The sequence below is a fragment of the Oryx dammah genome, unplaced genomic scaffold, assembly GCF_014754425.2.
Source record: "Oryx dammah isolate SB20612 unplaced genomic scaffold, SCBI_Odam_1.1 HiC_scaffold_23, whole genome shotgun sequence".
Lineage (NCBI taxonomy): Eukaryota > Metazoa > Chordata > Mammalia > Artiodactyla > Bovidae > Oryx > Oryx dammah.
Genome location: NW_024070207.1, coordinates 4,614,326 through 4,635,552, shown reverse-complemented (window position 1 = coordinate 4,635,552; position 21,227 = coordinate 4,614,326). Strand labels below are relative to the sequence as shown.

Sequence of the window (21,227 nt, the reverse complement as noted above, 5' to 3'; positions counted from 1 at the left end):
ATTAAAGGGAACAATCGATATTTTTTAAGGTTATACAGTTAAACTAAACCAAATATTTCCTTTCATTCTTTTTTAATATAAATTTATTTATTTTAATTGGAGGTTAATTACTTTACAATATTGTATTTTTTTTTTTTAAGTGGATCAAGAATGGCATTTTCGGAAGCAATCTCTAGCAATGTGAAGGATGAGTTGAAGAGGTAAAAGACCAAAAACAGGCAGACCAGCGTCTATGCCTGACTAGATATTATGGGAGTGAGAATAACAAAGATGTTTCTGGTGTTTCTAGCCTTAGAGACTGGGAGAAGTGTATTACCCATAATGAGATGGGCAACCTGGAGAAAAGGATCACCTTGCTGGAGGAGAACATATTTGGTTGGGAATATACTGAGCTTTGGGGCTTCTCCAGTGACTCAGTGATAAAGAATCCACCTGTCAATGCAGGAGACACAGGTTCAAAGATCCCCTGGAGGAGGAAATGGCAACCCACTCCAGTATTCTTGCCTGGAGATTCCCATGGACAGAGGAGCCTGGCAGGCTACAGTCTATGGGGTTGCAAAGAGTTGGACATGACTGAGCATGCACATACCATATACTGAGTTTAGTGTGTGAGCTATCTTTTAAAGAGGGAAGGTGGTTCTGGGGTTCTGATTAGATCTCAGTCATCTGCTCATGGGAATTTGTCAAAGCCATGGATACGGCTACCACAACCCTGATTGTGGGAGAACACAAATGAACACTGGAGCTACTGCCTATATTTAGCATTCACGTGAAGATAACCACTAATAAACAGGAGTGAAGAATTTTCTTGGTGCCAAACTGAGGAAAAGTAAGCAGGATGAGGATACAGGGAAATTCGTAGGATTTGGCATGAGGTGATCATGGTAGCCTTGAAGGAGAGAGATTCATGGGAAGGTTGCTGTTGTGGTTTAATCAGCTAGAGGAGACTTCAGGATGCTCACAGACTAAGAGGAAATGAGATGGAAAATGGATATGAAAAGTGAAAGTCCTTTCAAAAGTACAAAGCACCACACAATACAAGGTCACAGCAAGCCAGCTTTTTATCCCAGATGCTCTGGAGTTGAAAGGGCATTGATATCTAACAGATGCTTTGATTTTTATCATTATACTGAGTTCTGCTAAGGGGGCCTTATTCCTGACCCCTTTCATCTGTTTCCTCCCCTGCTCCCGCCCACCCGCACCACCATAGCTGGGTAAATAGCTCATTACTTGGTTTTTGTCTGCAGGTCTAGGTGACAGCTATTATATGTCATAGATTTCCAAAAAGTGTTTAAAGAGGAAATTCATAGTATTTGGTTATTTTTGATGTAATTCCCATTGTGATATTCAGGTTCCTGGAGGAAAACAAAGGGACAATAACACAAGATGCTTGTGGGGTGATGGTGAGATGGAGCAGAGTCAAAAACCAGGTCCCCTTCTAGAATAAAACAAAAATTAGCTAAAATGAAGCCATTCAGTGTCACATGTACCCAGCAGTTAAATGTATTCAGGAGGGAAGCAATGATTCCTGGAGTAGAAAGGTATTTAGCATAAAGGGAATAGACCTGAGTAGAGTTTAAAAGACTGAGAGATTTCTGAGAAAACAGTAGAATTTGCTGTTCTTTAAGCAAGTAAACATTGTTCAAGAAATTCTTTTCTTGTTGTTATTTTTCTTTTTTATTTTTTTCTATGTATGGCAAAACCAATACAATATTGTAAAGTAAAAAACAATAATAAATGATAAATGGTTAAAGAAATTCTTAAATGTATGACTTAAAATATTAACCAGACACTTAAGAAGTCCTAGCTATGAACTAATTAAAGCTTTTCCCATAAATTATACTTCATTCAAATGCCTTTCTTTCCTGTAAGAGACCAAAGCTGAATCAGGATATTTTAATATTCACTCGATTTTTGTCAGTTTTTCCTTTCTTTGAACAGTCGCTCAATGTTTTGACTTTCAGTATTATTGAGAAGAAAAGAGAAGGGGTTGGAAAAGGGGAAAAGAAAGGGGAAAAGAAGGAAAGAAAAGAACATAGCCTAGAGAGCTTACCCTGGCCCTTATTACCATAATCACTATAAGGTCACTAAATATGTCCTTGTGTGGAATTGTTTTTTCCCTTTCTGCTCTATGTCTTCATGACTTGATGCTACTTGTATGTGAGGTTTGTATGAGCCATTCAACACCACCAATAATGGGGTCAGGTCAAGTGTCAGAGCTGTAGCTGTGCATATCCATGGTATCACTGCAAAGATGAGCTTTTCTTCTTATGTTCAATTTTTGCTGTTGTTCTTGTAAGTAGCCCATCAGTCATTTGGGCCTGAAATCTTGGTGTCAGATTTGATATTTCTTCTCCTCATACCCTCAGCATCTAATTGATTGCCAGTTATTGAGATGCTACTTGGGTCTGTCCCACTGATGCTATCCTAGTTCGGGCCCTCATTAATTATCAAAAGTATTATTGCAAAAAGTGTTTTTCCAATTGCCTTCAACAAACTTAGGCTTATGTGAACTCTTCCTGCTGTCTTACACACAGCTTCCAGCACCATCTTCCTGAAGTGCTCCATGTTATTTCTTTCCTCAAAGAAGTGAAGGGTTAGTTGCTCTGCGTCCGACTCTCAGCGACCCCATGGACTGTAGCCTGCCAGGCTTCTCTGTTCATGGAATTCTCCAAGCAAGAATACTGGAGTGGGTTGCCATTCCCTTCTCCAGGGGATGTTCCCAATCTCTCAGTATTTCCCAACATTTATAAAATCAAGTGCAAACCATACAACCACTGCTGACTTTCATAGACCTTACGCTCTATCCAACCTGAATCGTTCCACATTCTTCATGTTTGCACAGCAAAGCTTGTACTTCTGCTCATGCCTTCTCTCCTTCCTCACACACACACACACACAAAAAATTAAGTTCCTTTAGTGAAGTAGAGAAGTTGAAGTTTTATTATTAATATTTCTAATAATATGAGAAGAGCTCTTGTGCTTTGCTCATACACATGAGAATAGGGCCTGTATCTGTCCAGTTCACTGTTATGGTCTCAGAGCCTAGCTCTGTGGTTTGCACACAGGAGGTGCTCATTAAATTTTGACTGAATGAATAAAAAGTTGACATGTCCAAATCTACTTACCTTTTAAATTTCATTTCAAATGCCACCAGTGCCCAAAAGTCTATGCCGATACCTGCTTTCCACCTCAATACCCACCTCACCGCATCTCTCTATAACATTGTTTTTTTTCTGAACTTCCCTAGGCCTTATCTGTACCACTCTTAAGACACTGATCGCTTTTTTCCATCTTGAATTCCAGTTGTTTTTGTACATGTCCCATCTCCCATTAGACTGTGAGATCCCTGAACACAGAACTGTGGGTTTAACTCATAATTGTATCCTGAAATCAGTGTCCATTGAATGGGCACTCGATGATTAGAATAGCCACACTGGAGCCTTTAGCGAAGTAGAGAAGTTAAAGGTTTATTATTAATATTTCTAATAATATGATAAGAGCTCTTGTGCTTTATTCATACACATCAAAAGGTGAAAATATTGTCTGCACCTAAGCCAAAATATAGGTAAGAATACTGGCTGAACTTCTATTAGCCAAGATATAGGGTCATCATGGCTAAAGTCTGAATTCTGGCTAATCTCCAAGAACTAGGAACAAAGTCATAATTTGTACATTTCATGAATTTGTAAGTTGTTTTTTCCTGAAATGGACACAACTATAATAATATTTTATTTGTGGCTATTGGGACTCTAGACATCTAAATAAATTCAGTCTGTAAATGGGCTCTTTGGCTATTGCTTTCTTTTTACTATAAATCAAAATTACATACCATGTTACATGCATTGCATATCAATTTCCAGATTTCTACTTTCCTTTGAGCTCAAATTCCCCTAGCTGTGGATACTCAGGTTTTCAGAGTCCCTACAAAGGAGTTTTCCTACTTGGGTCAATGCGGCAGAGAAAAACTAATATATTTGAGTCCTGGAGGAAACCATTCCAAGGGAAACAATGGTCTTGCCAGGTACTTTGGACCATATCATTTATAGACCTGGTTATTACCTTGTCCAACCATTCATCTTCAAGTCAGCCCACCTATGATGAGAGATTCTTTTGAAAGCCCTCCAGAGAGTAATTATCTACAATCCTTTATTTCTAAATCCAGATTTTTACCCCTCTGAGCATTTGAAGCCCATTTACTTTCATTGTATAATAAAGGTTAAAAATCCTCCTCTGTAGAAACAGTTTCTCTGGAGGATGTAAATCACCCTTCTGACTTTTCTGCACTTTTAAGGTGTGCAAACATCTCTCCACCACTCTGGTAAGAAGTGCTCAAGAATACTTAGAGAAAATCTTATGATCCCCACAGGTATGTGTGTCTTTGAATATATCCCATGATTTCTACCTGACCAGGTACTTATAGAAATACTTTGGTACTTTTGTTAAGTTGAAGCTTCTCCTTCTGGAATATTCTTCTTACATCCTGCCTTTCTACTTCAGTTGGTACCTTTTCACCCATCCTTGATATTAATTATCATAGGCAATAAAACATTTAATGTAATCTTAGCTTTATTGAATAAGTAAGTATGCATTACAGATAGATTGCAAGTCATTCTTGGTCCTGCAAAGAGACAGGCATTTATTGTGAGGCAAAACGAGAACATGAATCCATATTTCTGCTACTGAAATACTTTTTCTGAGTGTCTTGGTATGGGCACAACCTCCCTCAGTATCCATTCAAATAGGATTTGCTGTCACCTCTCCTTTCAATTAAGGGATTCACAATATCTAAAATAAACTTATAAAGAACACTTCTGTATCAGAGGTAGCTTTATACCTACATTATTAATCATAGAAAATATTTGGTCAAATACTCCATAAAAGGGGCAGAAAAAATACACCAGAGCTCATAGTTGGAACTAATTAGTTTTTCAAGCTAATTTGCTGTAGTAAGGAAAGTATCAACTGAATTTTAGAATAGACTGTTCAGCCATTTAACATCAAAGCATGCAGTAGCCTGTGCATACAATGGCTTTTAGAGACAACACTGAATTTGACTCGAGCACCAAGGATGCATTTTAAAAACTGAAAAGTACATTTATGTGCAGTAACTAGTGTCGTGAGCTGAATGGTGACTCCCCAAAGATACGTCCACATCCCAATTCTTAGAACCTTTGATGTTAACTTATTTGGGAAAAGGGTCTTCACAGATGTGATTCAGTGAAGGATCTTGAGATGAGGAGATTATAAGCTGATGGGCCTTAAATGCCTTCACAAGTATCTTTATAAGAAAGTGGTAGAGGTAGATTAGATATACAGAGGGAAAGGTGATATGAAGATAGAGAAGAGAGAGGCTTGGTCACAAGTCAAGCAATGATGACAATCACAAACTGGGAGAAGCAAGGAAGGTTTCTCCTAGATGCTCCAGAGGGAGTACAGCCCTGCCAAGACCTCAGTTTAGGACTTCTGGCCTCCCAAACAGTAAGAGAATAAATGCCTGTTGTTTGAAGTGATCACATTTGGAATACTCTGTTACAGCAACCACAGCAACAAAATACAGATTTGGGTACCAGGAAGTCAGGGGCTGCTATAACAAATACTTAAAAATGTACAAGTAGCTTTGGAATTACATCATGTGTAGAGGCGGGAAGAATATTGATGTATATGACAGAAAAAGCATAGGTTGCTTTAAACAGACTGTTGGGAAGAATATGAATGTTAAAGGTGCTTCTCATGAGGGCTCAGAAGGAACCAAAGAACATTTTATTGAAAACTAAAGGAAAGGTGATCTTTATTATATACTGGCATAAAAGCTTATCCAGATTGTCTCCAACCATCTTGTGGAAAGTAGATCTGTAAGTGACGAATTTGGGTATTCAGCTGAGGAAACGTGAGAGGCAAGCATGGGAGGTATGGTCTAGATTTTTCTTGAGCTTATAGTAAAATATAAGAGAAAGGGGTAAATTGAAGAAAGAACTGGTAAGCAGAAAGGAACCAGCACTTGATAATTCAGGAAATTCTGTACCTATTCAGATTGCAAAAGATGCTAAAATGAAGAGATTCACTGTTAGGATAGTGGGCTCTGGAGATAAAGCCCAGACTAGGCAACCTTTGGCTAGTGCTGTAGAGATTAGGCATTCATCTGGATAAAAGCCAGGAATAGAGACGGCATTATCTGGCAAAGATCTGTGAGGACTCTCTTGCCCCTCTATTAAATCAATATGATATTCATGAGGAGCCCACAAAGTTTTTTTAAAAAGTTACACCAGCAGAAACAGTTTCATCTTGGCCCGAAAGGGACAGAGACAGGACAAAATGAGAGAAGGCTGTCAGACGACCAAAACTTTACAGGCAAGAAACAGGATGATTAAGCTGTAAACAGATACTACCCTTTGATAGAAAAGATCAACCCTCGGGCAGAGCTGCAGACTTAAAGGGTGCAACCCTGAGACAAGGAGGATTACTGTCAAGCCTTGAAACCTAAGGGGATTCTGAGAACAGAACTGAAGCTCAGGCACTTGGCTGAGGTCACAAGACATGGGACTCTTGGCGACCCCATGAACTGTAGTCCTGCAGGCTCCTCTGTCCACGGGATTCTCCAGGCAAGAATACTGGAGTGGCTTGCCATGCCGTCCTCCAGAAGATCTTCCCAACCAGGGACCAATCTTTCCAACCCAGGTGTCCCGCATTTACCATCTGAGCCACCAGGGAAAGGGATTCTGCCAAATTCTGAAACTCATCAGGACAAGGAACTCCTTTCTATGTTTGTTCCATTTTCTTCCTTCTGGAATAGGAATGTCTATAACTATTATCCTATGCCTATACTTTTGCTGCATTTTGGAAGCAGGAGCCTTGTTGAGGTCATGTTTCAATGATTCACAGATGCAAAGGAATTTTGCCCTAGGGTTTTGACCTGTTGCTGATTTAGATGATCTAGATGAGATTTGGGACTTTTGAAATGATGATGTTTGGATGAGAGTTTAAACTTTAGGTTTGAGACTTTGGGGAATATTAGGGTAGGGTGAATATATTTTGCACAGGGGACAGACATAAATTTCGGGGTCCAGAAGGCAGACTGTAGTGGGCTAAAGGTCACCTCCAAAAAGATATGTCCATATTTTAATCCCCAGAACCTTTGAAGATCACCTTATTTGGAATTAAATTTAGGCTCTTCATATGAAATTATCCTGGATTATCTCAGTGGGCTTGAAATTATACCAAAAGTATCCTTATAAGAGAGGCATAGGGAGATTAAGTACACAGACCAGAAGGTAATGTGAAGACAGAGAAGACAGAGAGATGTAGCCATAACCCAGGGAATGCCAATAGCCACCCCAAGTTGCAAGAGACAAGGGAAGATTTTCCTCTAGAGCCTCTGGAGGGAGCATGGCCCTTGATTTTGGACATCGGGCCACAACAACCATGAGAGAATAAATTTCTGATATGTTAGGTCACCTAGTTTGTGGTAATTTATTACAGCAGCCAAAGGAAACTAATACAACTAGTAAACATTTTGAAGTGTTTTGCACTATTAAAAACCACTGAAGAAAATCTGCAGAAATTGTGTGTGGATGTGCTTAGTCGCTCAGTCATGTCTGACTCTTTGCGACCCCCATGGACTGTAGCCCACCAGACTCCTCTGTCCATGGAATTCTCCAGGCAAGATTACTGGAGTGGGTAGCCATTCCCTTCTCCAGATCTTTCTGACCCAGAGATGGAACCCATGTCTCTTGCACTGCAGGCAGATTCTTTATCATCTTAGCCACCAGGGAAGGCGCTTCTCAATTATGGCAGTAATAAACCCAATAAAAGATTTAGTATAATTTGTCTCTATACACTCTGTACTAAAAATGTCACTATGTATTTTTTTCTGGTGATAATTTTCAACCCAAAACAAACTACAAATGGCTAAAGCAGGATCATTATAAATCTGGGAAGCAAACCCTTTAATTGACTTATCAGAACTTCATGAAAGACCCTGAAAGGTCTCATTGTTTGTGAAAAGTGTGTAGCATTACTCTAAATACAAATATATAATTTATCAATAAGTGTACTTTTTTTTCCCCACAACTAAAAAATAAGGCAAGTTCACATCTGAAAAAGGTGATATGCAACAGTATTTCTACCTTGACTAGCTTGATAATATGGCATGGGAAATGTCCCTAAATATTAGTCAGGGTGAATATTTCAAAATATCATTTTCCTACAGTCTGAAAAACTATCAAAAGACTCAAAGAAGCCATACAATGAAGATTTCAGAAAAGACTTTGTGAAGTTAAAAATATGTTACGTATTTACATAAATTAGTAGAACCTAAGTGTTTGTTGTTGTTATTGTTAAAAAATAGCATGTGAAATTGATATATCCCTTAAACTTCTTTGTGTGTGTGCATATGTGTGTCTTAAGACAGGATAAAATTGTAAAATCTCAGATTCTGTTACTGCTTTTGATTTCTCTGTTGTAGCATCTTCAGAGCTTTGCAAAGGATAAGACCTAAGTAAGAATGAACTAGAGGAAAAGGGAGCAGTTTGAACGACTCTACATCTGTAGAAAAGAAACTATGAGCTATTGGGCACTCGTTTTCATTATCTCAGGTAGTGATTTGCCAAGCCAGTCATTTGTTCTTTCTGAATATCTATAATGTGCTTTAGAGGAAGTAGAAATAGGATTTTCTATATAAGAAATATACCTGTAAGAAAACTTTTACAATAATCGTAATCATCTGCATGGATTAGTCTTAAAATTACACTCCAGAGACGTTATACTACATTCTTTCAATGCATTTTAAAAAGTAATAGACAAGTTAAGTATGACTTTTCCTCTCTCATCTATTTAAGAAAAATGTAGAGCCTGGTTTTTCCTCCTAGAGTTGTTTTGGCAGCATTTAAATGATTTGTTAATATAATAAGGTAAGTTAAGTATGATGATGATCGAGAAGTTCAGTTAGTCACTGGGATGTGGAATTATTGTAGCAGGATATATAAATATCTACACATATATAAAGTATATCATTTTTCTTCTTCAGATCACCATGGCAGAATGGGGAAGGGGGAGGAAAGAGGCAGATAAGACAATTGACCTATCAGAGAGTTTTCTGCTGCCTCCTGCAGAGAGAAATCTTTCTCCTCTCAGGTCTCTTAGAACTCTATTCCCTGCCTTCAAGGGGGTCGTGGGAATAAGAAGCAACAGAGAGAAGAAAGAAACCATGGAGAACAGGGATCAATATTTACCTTTAAAAATCTAAATAAAGGTAACAGAATTTGCAGGTTCAACTCTAGCATAAACATTAAAATGTGAGGTTTTTCTCAAAAATAGCCATACGAAGTATTTGTATAAAGTAGATATATGTGCATACTTATAAAATACCTCTTTAAATAAAGTTTAAATTACTTTCTCTAACCGCTTCTGTTAAACTTTGGTTTATTTTTAGCAATGATAAGTGCCTGCAATATCATGCTGAAACTCTAGATTAATGTTAAGTTTAATTTCAGCCAAAGCAGATGAATCCATCAACTTTCACTTGAGATTAGATTCTAGATAACTTGAAGGGGATGAAGTAGTACATTTTCTGAGTTTCCAAGATGGCTTCTTTTAGAGAGTGTGCAATATCAGTGCCTTTCCAAACCATTAACACACACATTTTCACTGGTCTTTTACTTTTCTAATTAACAGCAATCAGTAGACATTGATGAATTCTTTCTTTTCTCTTTTCTTCCTTTTTTTCTGGGTGGGTGGTATGTGACAAAATTTGAGTAACATTATACATTTTTGACAGACTGAATGGTTTTGAATGCCTTTAGAACTCTTCAATTTCTTACATTTTTCATCATCACCGTCAGGTCACAGACAATAACAAATAATACACATCTTCACACTAAAATGAAAAGCATGTTTTAAAATCCTGGCAATTGTATTTGTGTTAGTATAACTGTGGGAGGAGTCTTGCAATAGCTTTATATATGCACAGTATTTCATCCAGCTTAGCTTGATCTTTGTAGAAATGTACTTATTTCCTCTCCATCCCTTGAGAGTAGGTTTTGTTCTTCTCAAACTGTATGACTGTGTTTACTTAAATATTTCCTTATTCTTTGGCATCAGGAATCACTTAGATGAGATACCTCCATTGTGGCGAGACCGTGACCTTTCCAAAGGTACTCGTCTGTTATCTATAAGACAAAGAGAAAAGAGAACCAAAAACATGGTGAGCTTTAGATCCCAGCTATTGCATGATGTCAGGTTGAGAGAGGTTTTCAAACAGTCCTGAAAAATTAATTCAAATGAATATGTAAATAAGTAACATGAAGCCCAGGTCTGAGGAGTTCATGCTGCAGGTCCCAGGCTGAGTTCAAGAGTCTGAAATAGCATTAAATGACTTTTCTTGGCAAGTGAAGTCAGAGTGATAAAAGAAATGGAAGAATTCTCTCAAGCACAGGCCCTTTGGAAATAGCAGGTGACAACAAAATTCCTTGGTAAAGATGTTAAATTGAAAGGATCTATGTACAGTGCCTTTTGTTGGGAAGCATTTCAATTCCCCATGAGTTTTCAATCTGTATGTTGGCTACCTCTAGAGGACACCAATGTGGGCAGAGCTGAAAAAGAGCGTTTTTTTATTTTTTACAATGATTGCAATATGTGGCAATCAAATCAGCTACCAAGTCTTTGCTTGATTGTGTGATGTAAACAAATTCAATACATTATCTAGTTATTATGGGAATGCATAATGAATAGGTCCCATCCCCCTCACCCGTCACAGGAAAAATAATCACTGTAGAGAGAACTGTTAGCACAAAGCTTGGAAAGCAAAGTTTAAAAGCATTGAAGTTGCTGAAAATAGCTTTAGCTTTAACAGGGAAAAGGTTTACAGCTCTGCATTGTGGTAATCACTACTATGTTATTATCACCTCTGTTTTATGCTCAGCTTAAATGCAATTGATGTGGGTGAAAATCCCCTTCTGACAGAAGCATAATATACTTAGATTCTCTATTTAGAATGAGACTAGGTCCCTAGAAATAATCACAACCACCAGCACTTACATAAATGCTAACACTTTACACTCGTTCATTTGCTAATTCACACAACATCCCCGGGAGGTAAACCCATTTCATTCTATCCTATTATCTCTGCTTTAGTGATGAAGGTTACACAGCAAATCAGTGGTATGATGGGGGATTATAATGCAAAGTTAATGCCTAAATGTCAAGGCTGCTTTATTCAGAGGTAAATGTTGTGGCCTCCCAAGCTCCTACTTATTTCCTCCCTAACATGAAGATCTCAGTCTCAGTTCAGTTCAGTCGTGTCTGACTGTTTGCAACCCCATGGACTGCAGCACACCAGGCCTCCCTGTCCATCACCCTAACTCCAGGAGTTTACTCAAACTGTGTCCATTGAGTCTATGATGCCATCCAACCATCTTATCCTCTGTCATACCCTTCTCCTCCTGCCATCAATCTTTCCCACCATCAGACTATTTCCCAATGAGTCAGTTCTTCACATTAGGTGGCCAAAGTATTGGAGTTTCAGCTTCAGCATCAGTCCTTCCAATGAATATTCAGGACTGATTTCCTTTAGGATCGAATGGTTGGATATCCTTGCAGTCCAAGGGACTCTCAAGAGTCTTCTCCAACACCACAGTTCAAAAGCATCAATTCTTTGGCGCTCAGCTTTCTTTATAGTCCAACTCTCACATCCATACATGACTACTGGAAAAACCATAGCTTTGACTAGATGGACCTCTGTTGGCAAAGTAATGTCTCTGCTTTTTAATAAGCTGTCTAGGTTGGCCATAGCTTCTCTTCTAGGGAGCAAACGTCTTTTAATTTCATGGCTGCAGTCACCATCTGCAGTGATTTTGGAGCTCAAAAAAATAAAGTCTCTTACTGTTTCCCCATCTATTTGTGATGAAGTGATGGAATCAGATGCCATGATCTTAGTTTTCTGAATGTTGAGTTTTAAGCCAACTTTTTCACTCTCCTCTTTCACTTTCATCAAGAGGTTCTTTAGTTCTTTGCTTTCTGCCGTAAGGGTGATGTTATCTGTGTATCTGAGGTTATTGATATTTCTCCCGGCAATCTTGATTCCAGCTTGTGCTTCATCCATCCTGGCATTTCTCATGATGTACTCTGCATATAAGTTAAATAAGCAGGGTGACAATATACAGCCTTGACGTACTCCTTTTCCTATTTGGAACCAGTCTGTTGTTCCATGTCCAGTTCTAACTGTTGTTTCCTGACCTGCAAACAGGTTTCTCAAGAGGCAGGTCAGGTGGTCTGGTATTCCCATCTCTTGAAGAATTTTCCACAGTTTGTTGTGATCCACACAGTCAAAGGCTTTGGCATAGTCAATAAAGCAGAAGTAGATGTTTTTCTGGAACTCTGCTGTTTTTTTGATGATCCAACTGATGTTGGCAATTTGAGAGAGAAGATGATGACACCCTGGAATATATCCTGCCTCTCCTATGGGGAGGATGGACTGTGAGAAATGCTGAGGTCTTGCCATGGAACTTTTCTCATCTGTGTTTCTTGAGTGATTCCAGGTAGTGTGTGGTCAGTACACAGAGCAAAGCTTACTGGCCTCCATGACCTCGGCCTCATTAATACCATGGTATGAGTGTACTGAGCCAAACAGCCATACGCTTAAAGTGCCTTATAATGCATTATTATCACTGAGAGGTGAGAAAGAAAGAGATATTTTTTTTCTATTCAGAGATATATCTGAGTGATGGATTATTTGGGTATCCTTTTAAAGATACTATTAAAAATTCCATTATTTAATATGTGATACCAATTACAATCCACTAAAATTATAAAGATAACATTCTGAAATAAAGGGCTTATTACTCAGATGTCACTGATTCACATACAGGTTGGTTTGGGACTTTTTAGAAGACATTTACAAATGAGATTGTAATATGATGGTTACCATTGCATTGCTAGCATTTAAGTGCTCAGTGTTAAAGCTATCAGATATGAGAATGATGGTGGCATTCACAGAGGACTGTCCCAGCCGGAAAAAAGGCTTGTGCCTTGGTAATCCCACACATGAAGGTCAACTGGCATCCATGTTCACTCCAGGAATGCTATTGGTACCCCATACCACTGTTCACTGCCCACTGGATTAAAGAAAAGCATCACATACAAAAACCTAGCCTTGCAGAAGTAAATGATGTCAGGAGTCACGTCAAACTGCAGCTTTATTGGTAGCATCTGATGTGAGAAAATAAACTTTCAAGTCAAAATGAACTGAGAAAAGGACATTAAAGCTTTTGGAAGGCAGGATAAACACTGGTTCACAGCCCAAATCCAGCTCTTGGCATACACACAAGAGAATTATTCTACAGTTCTTCCCTTCCTTTCTCTTTATCTCCCTCTCTCCCTTCCTTCTCTGTCTCTGTCTCTCTTTAAATATTTTTGGTACTTAATTGGTCCCTATGTTTATGAGATAATTATAAGTAGAGCAATTCTGTAAAGGTCATTACTTGTATTTTCGAAATGTCAACTTCCAATATTGTTTATGAAAAAATGACTCTAGAAATAATGGCAGCAATGACTGATCTGGGTTTCTGTGATTTATTTTCAATTCTCTGTGTTTATGTTAAAACTATTTTAGGTACAAAATATATGTTTATGCTCTAGACTTGTATGGATCAGTGCAGAAGTGCAATTTAGAGGATAATGTTATATGTATATATAATATGAATATATATCAATATAAATATTCATCTCTTTTCACATTCTAATAGCTTACAATCTAATGATAGCAAATTTTCATACCTAGATTCATGTTTTCCTTGAGGCAAAGATTGAGAATCCTCAAATTTTTATTTATTTAAAAAATTATTTATGTATTTGGCTGCATGGGATCTTCAGAGATCTATTTCCCTGACGAGGGATTGAACCTGGGTCTCCTGCGTTGGGAGCACGGACTCTTGGCCACTGGACCACCAAGGAAGTTCCAAGAATCATTGAATTTTTAAAAATACAACTAAATACTAATGGGTAATAGTCAGTGTTCTGATCCTTATGAGCTCAGGACACATACTTGGCATCAAATTTATGAGAAAAGAGCAAATGCTAGTTATTATTGCTGTCAGAGGTGATGGAGTTCTTTGGGTGATTGTGATAGTGACTGAATCGCCTATTTAGAAACACAGGTGAAGGAGGCAGGTGCCCGTGTGATATGATTTGAGAACTCCAGGAGACCCAGACTGAACCAGATTCACTTTTCTACCCAATCTTATTCTCCCAACACTACTAATGCTAGAACTGTTTAGATGGGGGGAAAAAAAATAGGAGTCTCTCCTCCAAACAGTCAATAGTTTAGAAAATATGTATTTGCCTGAGGTGATGGGGAGGGCTTTGTTAATCAGTAGTGGCTTCCCTTTCCAATTTGCCTTGTTGTATTTTTGGAAATCAAAGAAAGGAAGATGGGGGGAAGCATCAATCTATGTGTGTTTAATTGTGGGGGATATTGTGCAATGAGATACAGGAAAACATATCAGAGGCTGAGGGAACATGATTTGTGATAATCTTCTTCTGTTTCCATTTTCTGAATGTACGAGGCAACATAATGAATAAGCAAGCCTAGAGAATCTAATCGGAGAAGGCAATGGCACCCCACTCCAGTACTCTTGCCTGGAAAATCCCATGGATGGAGGAGCCTGGTGGGCCGCAGTCCATGGGGTCGCTAAGAGTCGGACACGACTGAGCGACTTCACTTTCACTTTTCACTTTCATGCACTGGAGAAGGAAATGGCAGCCACTCCAGTGTTCTTGCCTGGAGAATCCCAGGGACGGCGGAGCCTGGTGGGCTGCCATCTATGGGGTCGCACAGAGTCAGACATGACTGAAGCGACTTAGCAGCAGCAGCAGAGAATCTAATGTATCCTCATGGTCTAAGAATTTATTAAGGGATTCTATTGTTTGTAAACACAAGGATTAATGCTATAGAGAACCTGAGATGTCAGTCTCAAGATGTACCCTCTAAATCCAGCAGACTTGGGCATGCATACCCTATCAGATTCTTTTTGGTCACCAAAGGCCTGATGCCCCATGTGAAAGTGAAAAGATTCTATTTCTACAAAAAGTAACATAGTCATAGTGTGAAACTGAGCAGAAGGACATAGTTATATGAAAATGTGCAGTCCATGGAGGAGAGGTGACCAAATCCAAAACAATAAGCCAATCTGTCACAGAAGAGAAAATGTAAATACATGGCCCAGCTAAAGCATGCTTCTGTACACTGTGAATATCAGGTTAGCCAGCTCAAACCACTGTCAAGGCTTTCCCCACTGTCATAAGAGTAAGCAGCTTTATGCTTTTTCTAAGCACAAATTGATTTGGCATTCATCTCAAAACCTTCCTAATGGAGTCCTGAGTGAATAGATTAAAGCTGTTATTGTATTGCTCTAAAATTCATTCATGCAATCATTTATTCAACCACTATGTGCAAAGCACATCATTCATGAGATACCTGAATGTCACAAAATTTCAGATCCATATCTACATCTACACTCTTAATTTCCTTCCTACTGAAAACTTGGTCAGGTGAAATAACTGAGGAATAACCTTATCATAAATCTTAAAAAAAAATGTGGTGTGAGGCAGACCAAAGGACTCAAGCTTGTAGTACGCAACCGAGAAACGTTTAATCACTCCTCTACCAAAGTGAGTGTATGCCAAAGGCAGAGGGCTGTGTGTTGTATATTGCATGAGCAGGTGAACTTGAGATTGAAAACCTGTGATAAAAAGACTTGTCCATTATTCATTCCCCCCCAGGTTAGGTATCCACCTGTTGTCTATGGAAGAACTGGCGCTTCATAGACATGTTAGATGTATTGACGTGACTTACTCAAACACAGTGCAACTATACCCTCCCAACAGGGTAACATAAAATAAGTGTGCCTGGCATACACTGCACATTGTCACATTGTGTGGGGAAACATCCCATTTTAATGCTAATTAGCTGCCTAGAAAACAAAGTAAAAGAAGGCCTCTGCAATTTATTCTGAGCTTTCTTTTCTTCAAAACTCTTCAAAAATGATGGTGTGGCAGATTTATCATCAATGGATAGGCATTGTTTCCAGCAAAAAAAAAAAAAAAAAAAAAAAAGCAAACAGAGGATGGGTTTTATGCAGCTCAGGCTAAGAAAACCAAGAAAACTTTAGGTTGCCTTGTATATGTGTTATTCTCTCAGTTGTGTCTGACTCTTTATGACCCCATGGACTGTAGCCCCACCAGGCTTCTCTATGCATGGAATTCTCCAGGCAAGAATACTGGAGTGGGTTGCACTCCCTTCTCCAGGGTTAGGTCACCTTAGGAGATGTCTATTGAAGTAGCTATTCACATGCCAAATACTGATGAAAGATTATTTTAGACTGTTATACTGAAATCATCTCATACGAACTTACATCTTTTTTTCCCCCTCAGTACCATGATTCCAAAACTGTTGCTTTTTTCTCCCCCTGTTTTTGAGGATCCTGACTTGATACAGTTTCTCACTCACTACAAACACCTGGAAGGAAGGTGGCACCTGAATTAGGTTTGGGCCTAATCTCCTGGTGGACAGCCAGTTTCTCCATTCATTGACCAGATTCGTTCTCTTCACTTATCAGAATAGTGTCTTTAAAAAAAATGTTCAGCTTAAACTATATATGCAATTTGGTGTTCTACTTTTTTCATTTAACATTTTATTGTATAATAGAAATTTTATATGTCATTAAACTTCTGAAATATGATACTGAAAATAAATTTTTAATGGCTACATACTCTTCCTTTTGTATAAATATGCCACAATTTGGTTAACCATTTCTCTACTGTTGGACATTTAGGTTGCTTCCATTTTTTTTTCTATTATAAAAAGCCTTGCAATGAACATCCTTATAGTTTATATTTTATTTTATACACATCATGTGTAGAAGAGGCATTGTTAAGTATGCAAAATTAAGTCCAAATTGTATCCCAGAATAGTTGTATTCATTTAAATACAATTGGCAATAAGTAAATTAATTTGTCTTATCTCATTGTTAGGTATTAATCTCTTGACAATGTGCTAATGTGAAAAGTGACAACTAGCATATGATTGGTTCTTTTTGCCCTTCTTCAAATTCTAGCAAAGTAGAAATTTTCAAATACTATTATCCATTTATATTTCTTCCTTTAAATGCTGATCATATCCCTTACTCAATAATCTGTTAGGGTCTTAGTTTTGCTTTGTTTTTATTTTGAACTCTACATTTTAAAGATAGATAGTAACCAATTGAAATATTTTCCTTAGTTTGTTGATTGCCTGTTATTTGGTTCATGTTGTCGGCTTTCAAGAACATATGGTTTCATTTTTATTTATGTAGTTAAATCAGTCAGTCTTTTACATTATGATCCATTCTTTTATTGTTAAGCTTAGAAAGTCTTTCTCTAGGCAGAGACATTTGATAAACATTCAATTGTATCTTTTATTGTTCTTTAAGGTTTGATTTTTTAAAAAACATTTATTTAAATGACCTAGAATGTTTGTTGTACAATGTCAGGTAAGCTTCCAGATTGCTTGCTTGCTTTTTTCCTTGCAAAGAGGAAATGGGTTGTTCCAGCACCATTTGTTGAATAATCATGAATTTCTAAACTGATTCATGATATATCTCTTTATCATATATTAAATTACCTATGCTATGCTGCTGTGCTTAGTTGCTCAGTCATGTCTGACTCATTGTGACCCAATGGAGCCTGCCAGGCTCCTCTGTCCATGGGGATTCTCCAAGCAAGAATACGGGAGTGGATTGCCATGTCCTCCTCCAGGGGATATTTGCAAACAAGGGATGGAACTCAGGTCTTCCCCATTGCAGGCGGATTCTTTCCCATCTGAGCCACCACCAAATTACCTATACTAGGGTACATTTCTTTTCCATCGACTTAAGTATTTTTCCAACTATTTTTATGCCAATAACTTCTGATTTTATTATTTTAGTCTCATAATATGTTTTAATATCTGGTGGAAATAATCCTCTGTAATGTATATTTTCCTTTCAAACTTGCATTTTTTGAGCACATTTTAGAACTCTACATCATGCTATAATCACAAAACATCTTGAAAACAATACAGCTTGACAAACAAATTTAATACATAGTAATTAGCCTATCCTACTAAGGCTAGGCAGCTGTCTATTTGTTGAGTGCCAATGAGTCAAGTGACTCTAAAGTTCCTAGTGATGCTTGAAAGAGTTCTCCTCGAGCTCTTCATTTTCTTAACGACTTAACAAGCCCCTTTCCTTGTCTTCTTATCATTTTTTCCCCTGGAAATACAGTACAGGCCAGCACTAAGGGAAATAGCATCAACAATTCTACTTAGTTTATAAGGCACTTGTCTTCATTACTTTTGCCTCATCAAAATTTTGAATAATTGGAATTAAATGTATAGATTTGTTGTTGATAGTGCTTCTACTTTGTAAACATTTTTTTTTCAAGTTTTATAATAGGTTTTACAAATTTAGTGTATACTAGATACCATAGGTGTTAAAGTATATCAAATTATTTTATTCCAACAGAATTGTATACATGTGTCACTCTTCCAAAATGCAAGTCTAGAAGCCAATCAATTGCTTCTACTTAAGTGGCTTCCCTGGTGGCTTAGACAGTAAAAAACCTGCCTGCAGTGCAGAAGACCGAGGTTTAATCCCTGGGTTGGGAAGATCCCCTGGAGAAGGAAATGGTAACCCACTCCACCATTCTTGTCTGGAAAATCCCACAGATGGAGGAGCCTGGTGGGCTGCAGTCCATGTGGTCGCAAAGAGTCGGACATGACTGAGCAACTTCACTTTCTTCTAAATAGTTCTAACCCTATTCTAATCTCAGTGACATTGTAATGTTTTCAAAACTAGAAACAGGCCATGTTATGTAAATTATATCCTTTGTTACATGCAAATAAATCCACGCAAAGAAAACAGAAACCCAGATTACCATGGTAGTTCAGGTTAGTAGAAGAGATGAAAGTTATTCTAATGAGGATGGTAATGGAAAGCAATAATGTTAAGTAGTTCAGAGGCTACTGTGACTATAGACACACAACTCCCATTAACTGTAATTGGAGTTAAGCACATGTAATGATAACAAAATAGACCTCTAAATATCTTTCCAATTGGAAAATAAGCTAATGTGTTCCAGGAAACAGTGTGATTTTATGTGGGAAATACAGTATTCTAATTGAGATGCACAAATTATTTTCACATTGATATTGCTCACTGTATGATGGCGTTTTTCCTAAGGTTAGGGATGTAGATCTGGTAGAAGTAATATCTGTACAAAGAATGCCTTTCCTTTTCTTAATGCTCAGCATTCGTCATGTTATTAAAGGAAAAGTCTCAATAGTTGCAATGGATTTATTAATTCAGTAGCTTGTTATCAGTATGAAACTCTGCTGTGCTAGGGGAAAAGCAAATTATATTTTACAAAACTGTAGTAGTGAGATTAAATCACTTTTCTATATTTCACTTTCTTCTTATCCTCTCTGCCAGGTAGTAACTCGACTCTATCTCTATTATGAACCTCACATTTTGCAAACTATCAAGTCTCATAGTAATATAAAGGTATATTATCAAACAAACTCAATTATAGCAACTTTAGGAAGATTGAAATACGTGATAAAATTAAAATCACATAGTATAATAATATTACTTCAAGGCATTAAAAACTTAATCCATATTAAGCTACAAATGTAGAAAATATGCAATGCTTACTGTTATCTATCATAAACATGATATTTTCATAACATGTACAATTAACCTCCTGGGATTTTAAATGACTAGTATTTACCTAATTTATATCTTGAGTATTTCAAGGGATTGTAGAAAAGTATGGCACAGAAAAAAATAAAGTCAGTATATTCAGTATTTCAACTGCCACAGAACTTGCTACCAATTATCTCTGGACTCAATGTTAAAGCTAATGAATAAAATTTTGAAAAATGTTCTTGGTTTTGTTTATTAGCCATGCATTATATTTCCTTCTTCACTAGGAAATATAGTCAGGGCCTAAGATAAATTTTATATGAGGTTGAAAGTCTGATGACAATGCCTGCCTATCTGGAAAATATGGAAGTGTGACAAAATAAAACTGTGAATAATATTAGAAAATAGTTGGGAAAGCTCCCAAGTACATTATATATGTGAAACATACACTGAAGAGCAAACTAACAGAATTCACACCAACTGTAACAGATCTGCTCAGAGTTGATTAATCATCTAATCATTAGCAATGAATCAAGAACTGCTCCTGCAATTCACCTTCTACTATGCTGCTTATACACAGAGAATATTATTTGCTAATAATATAGGCAAAGGAAAGAAAACCCTCCCTCCCTTTCATCCACCCATAAATTTTTACTGAATAAAATATCTGCAGAGTACCATAATGGGCACCTTTATACGTTTTTAGGAAGGAAAAGATAAATGTATAAACAACTCTAACATGAAACTAACTATATGTCTCTTATAGCATCTCTTAGAGTCTGATGCTGAGGCTGAAGCTCCAATCCTTGGGCCACCTGATCCGAACTGACTCATTGGAAAAGACCCTGATGCTGGGAAAGATTGAAGGCGGGAGGAGAAGGGGACAACAGAGGATGAGATGGTTGGATGGCATCACTGACTCAATGGACATGAGTTTGAGTAAACTCCGGGAGTTGGTGATGGACAGGGAGGCCTGGTGTGCTGCAGTCCATGGGGTTGCAAAGAGTCGGATATGCGTGAGCAACTGAACTGAACACGAGAAGTGCCAGAATGTACATGAGAACTGCTTACTGGCTGTAAGGAGTCAGAGTGCCCTAGGCTTCAGTCAACACCTTACATCCAGTGAAGTGTTAGCACTGATTTCTCAGGCAACACGATTGAGCAACGGAACAACAGTACATGCAATGGAGGTTCAAAGAGAAAAATCATATCCCTTGAGTGCTGGAGTTGGGGGATCAGGGAAAACGTCATCTCAATTAGCCCTTAGCAGATAGGTGAGTTTTTCAACAAAAAGAAATAGAAATGTTGCAATTAATTTTTGATTAGAGAAAGTGACCTCTAGTTGCTATTTTAATTATCAAATTTTTCCTATTTGGGGGCATGTAAAGCAATGGAGATATAAATGGAGAATCAGAACTCTATATATATTTAACAACTATTTTCTAGGACACGGAGGAAAATAATGAAAGAGAATGCAACCAACCAGATTCCTAGTGTTTCCATAATCAGATGATA

At 37.7% G+C, this 21,227-nt stretch overlaps 1 protein-coding gene across 1 annotated transcript in view; it reads right to left on the bottom strand.

Annotated features, from left to right (window-relative positions):
* Positions 1-4,551: 4,551 nt before the first annotated feature.
* Positions 4,552-21,227, bottom strand: part of DIAPH2 (diaphanous related formin 2) — a 968,119-nt gene continuing 951,443 nt past the window's right edge. Inside the window, exon 28 of the mRNA XM_040266684.1 lies at positions 4,552-10,166. Within this exon, the coding sequence (XP_040122618.1) occupies positions 10,102-10,166 (65 nt within the window). The 3' untranslated portion in view covers positions 4,552-10,101. The remainder of the gene's footprint in view (positions 10,167-21,227) is intronic.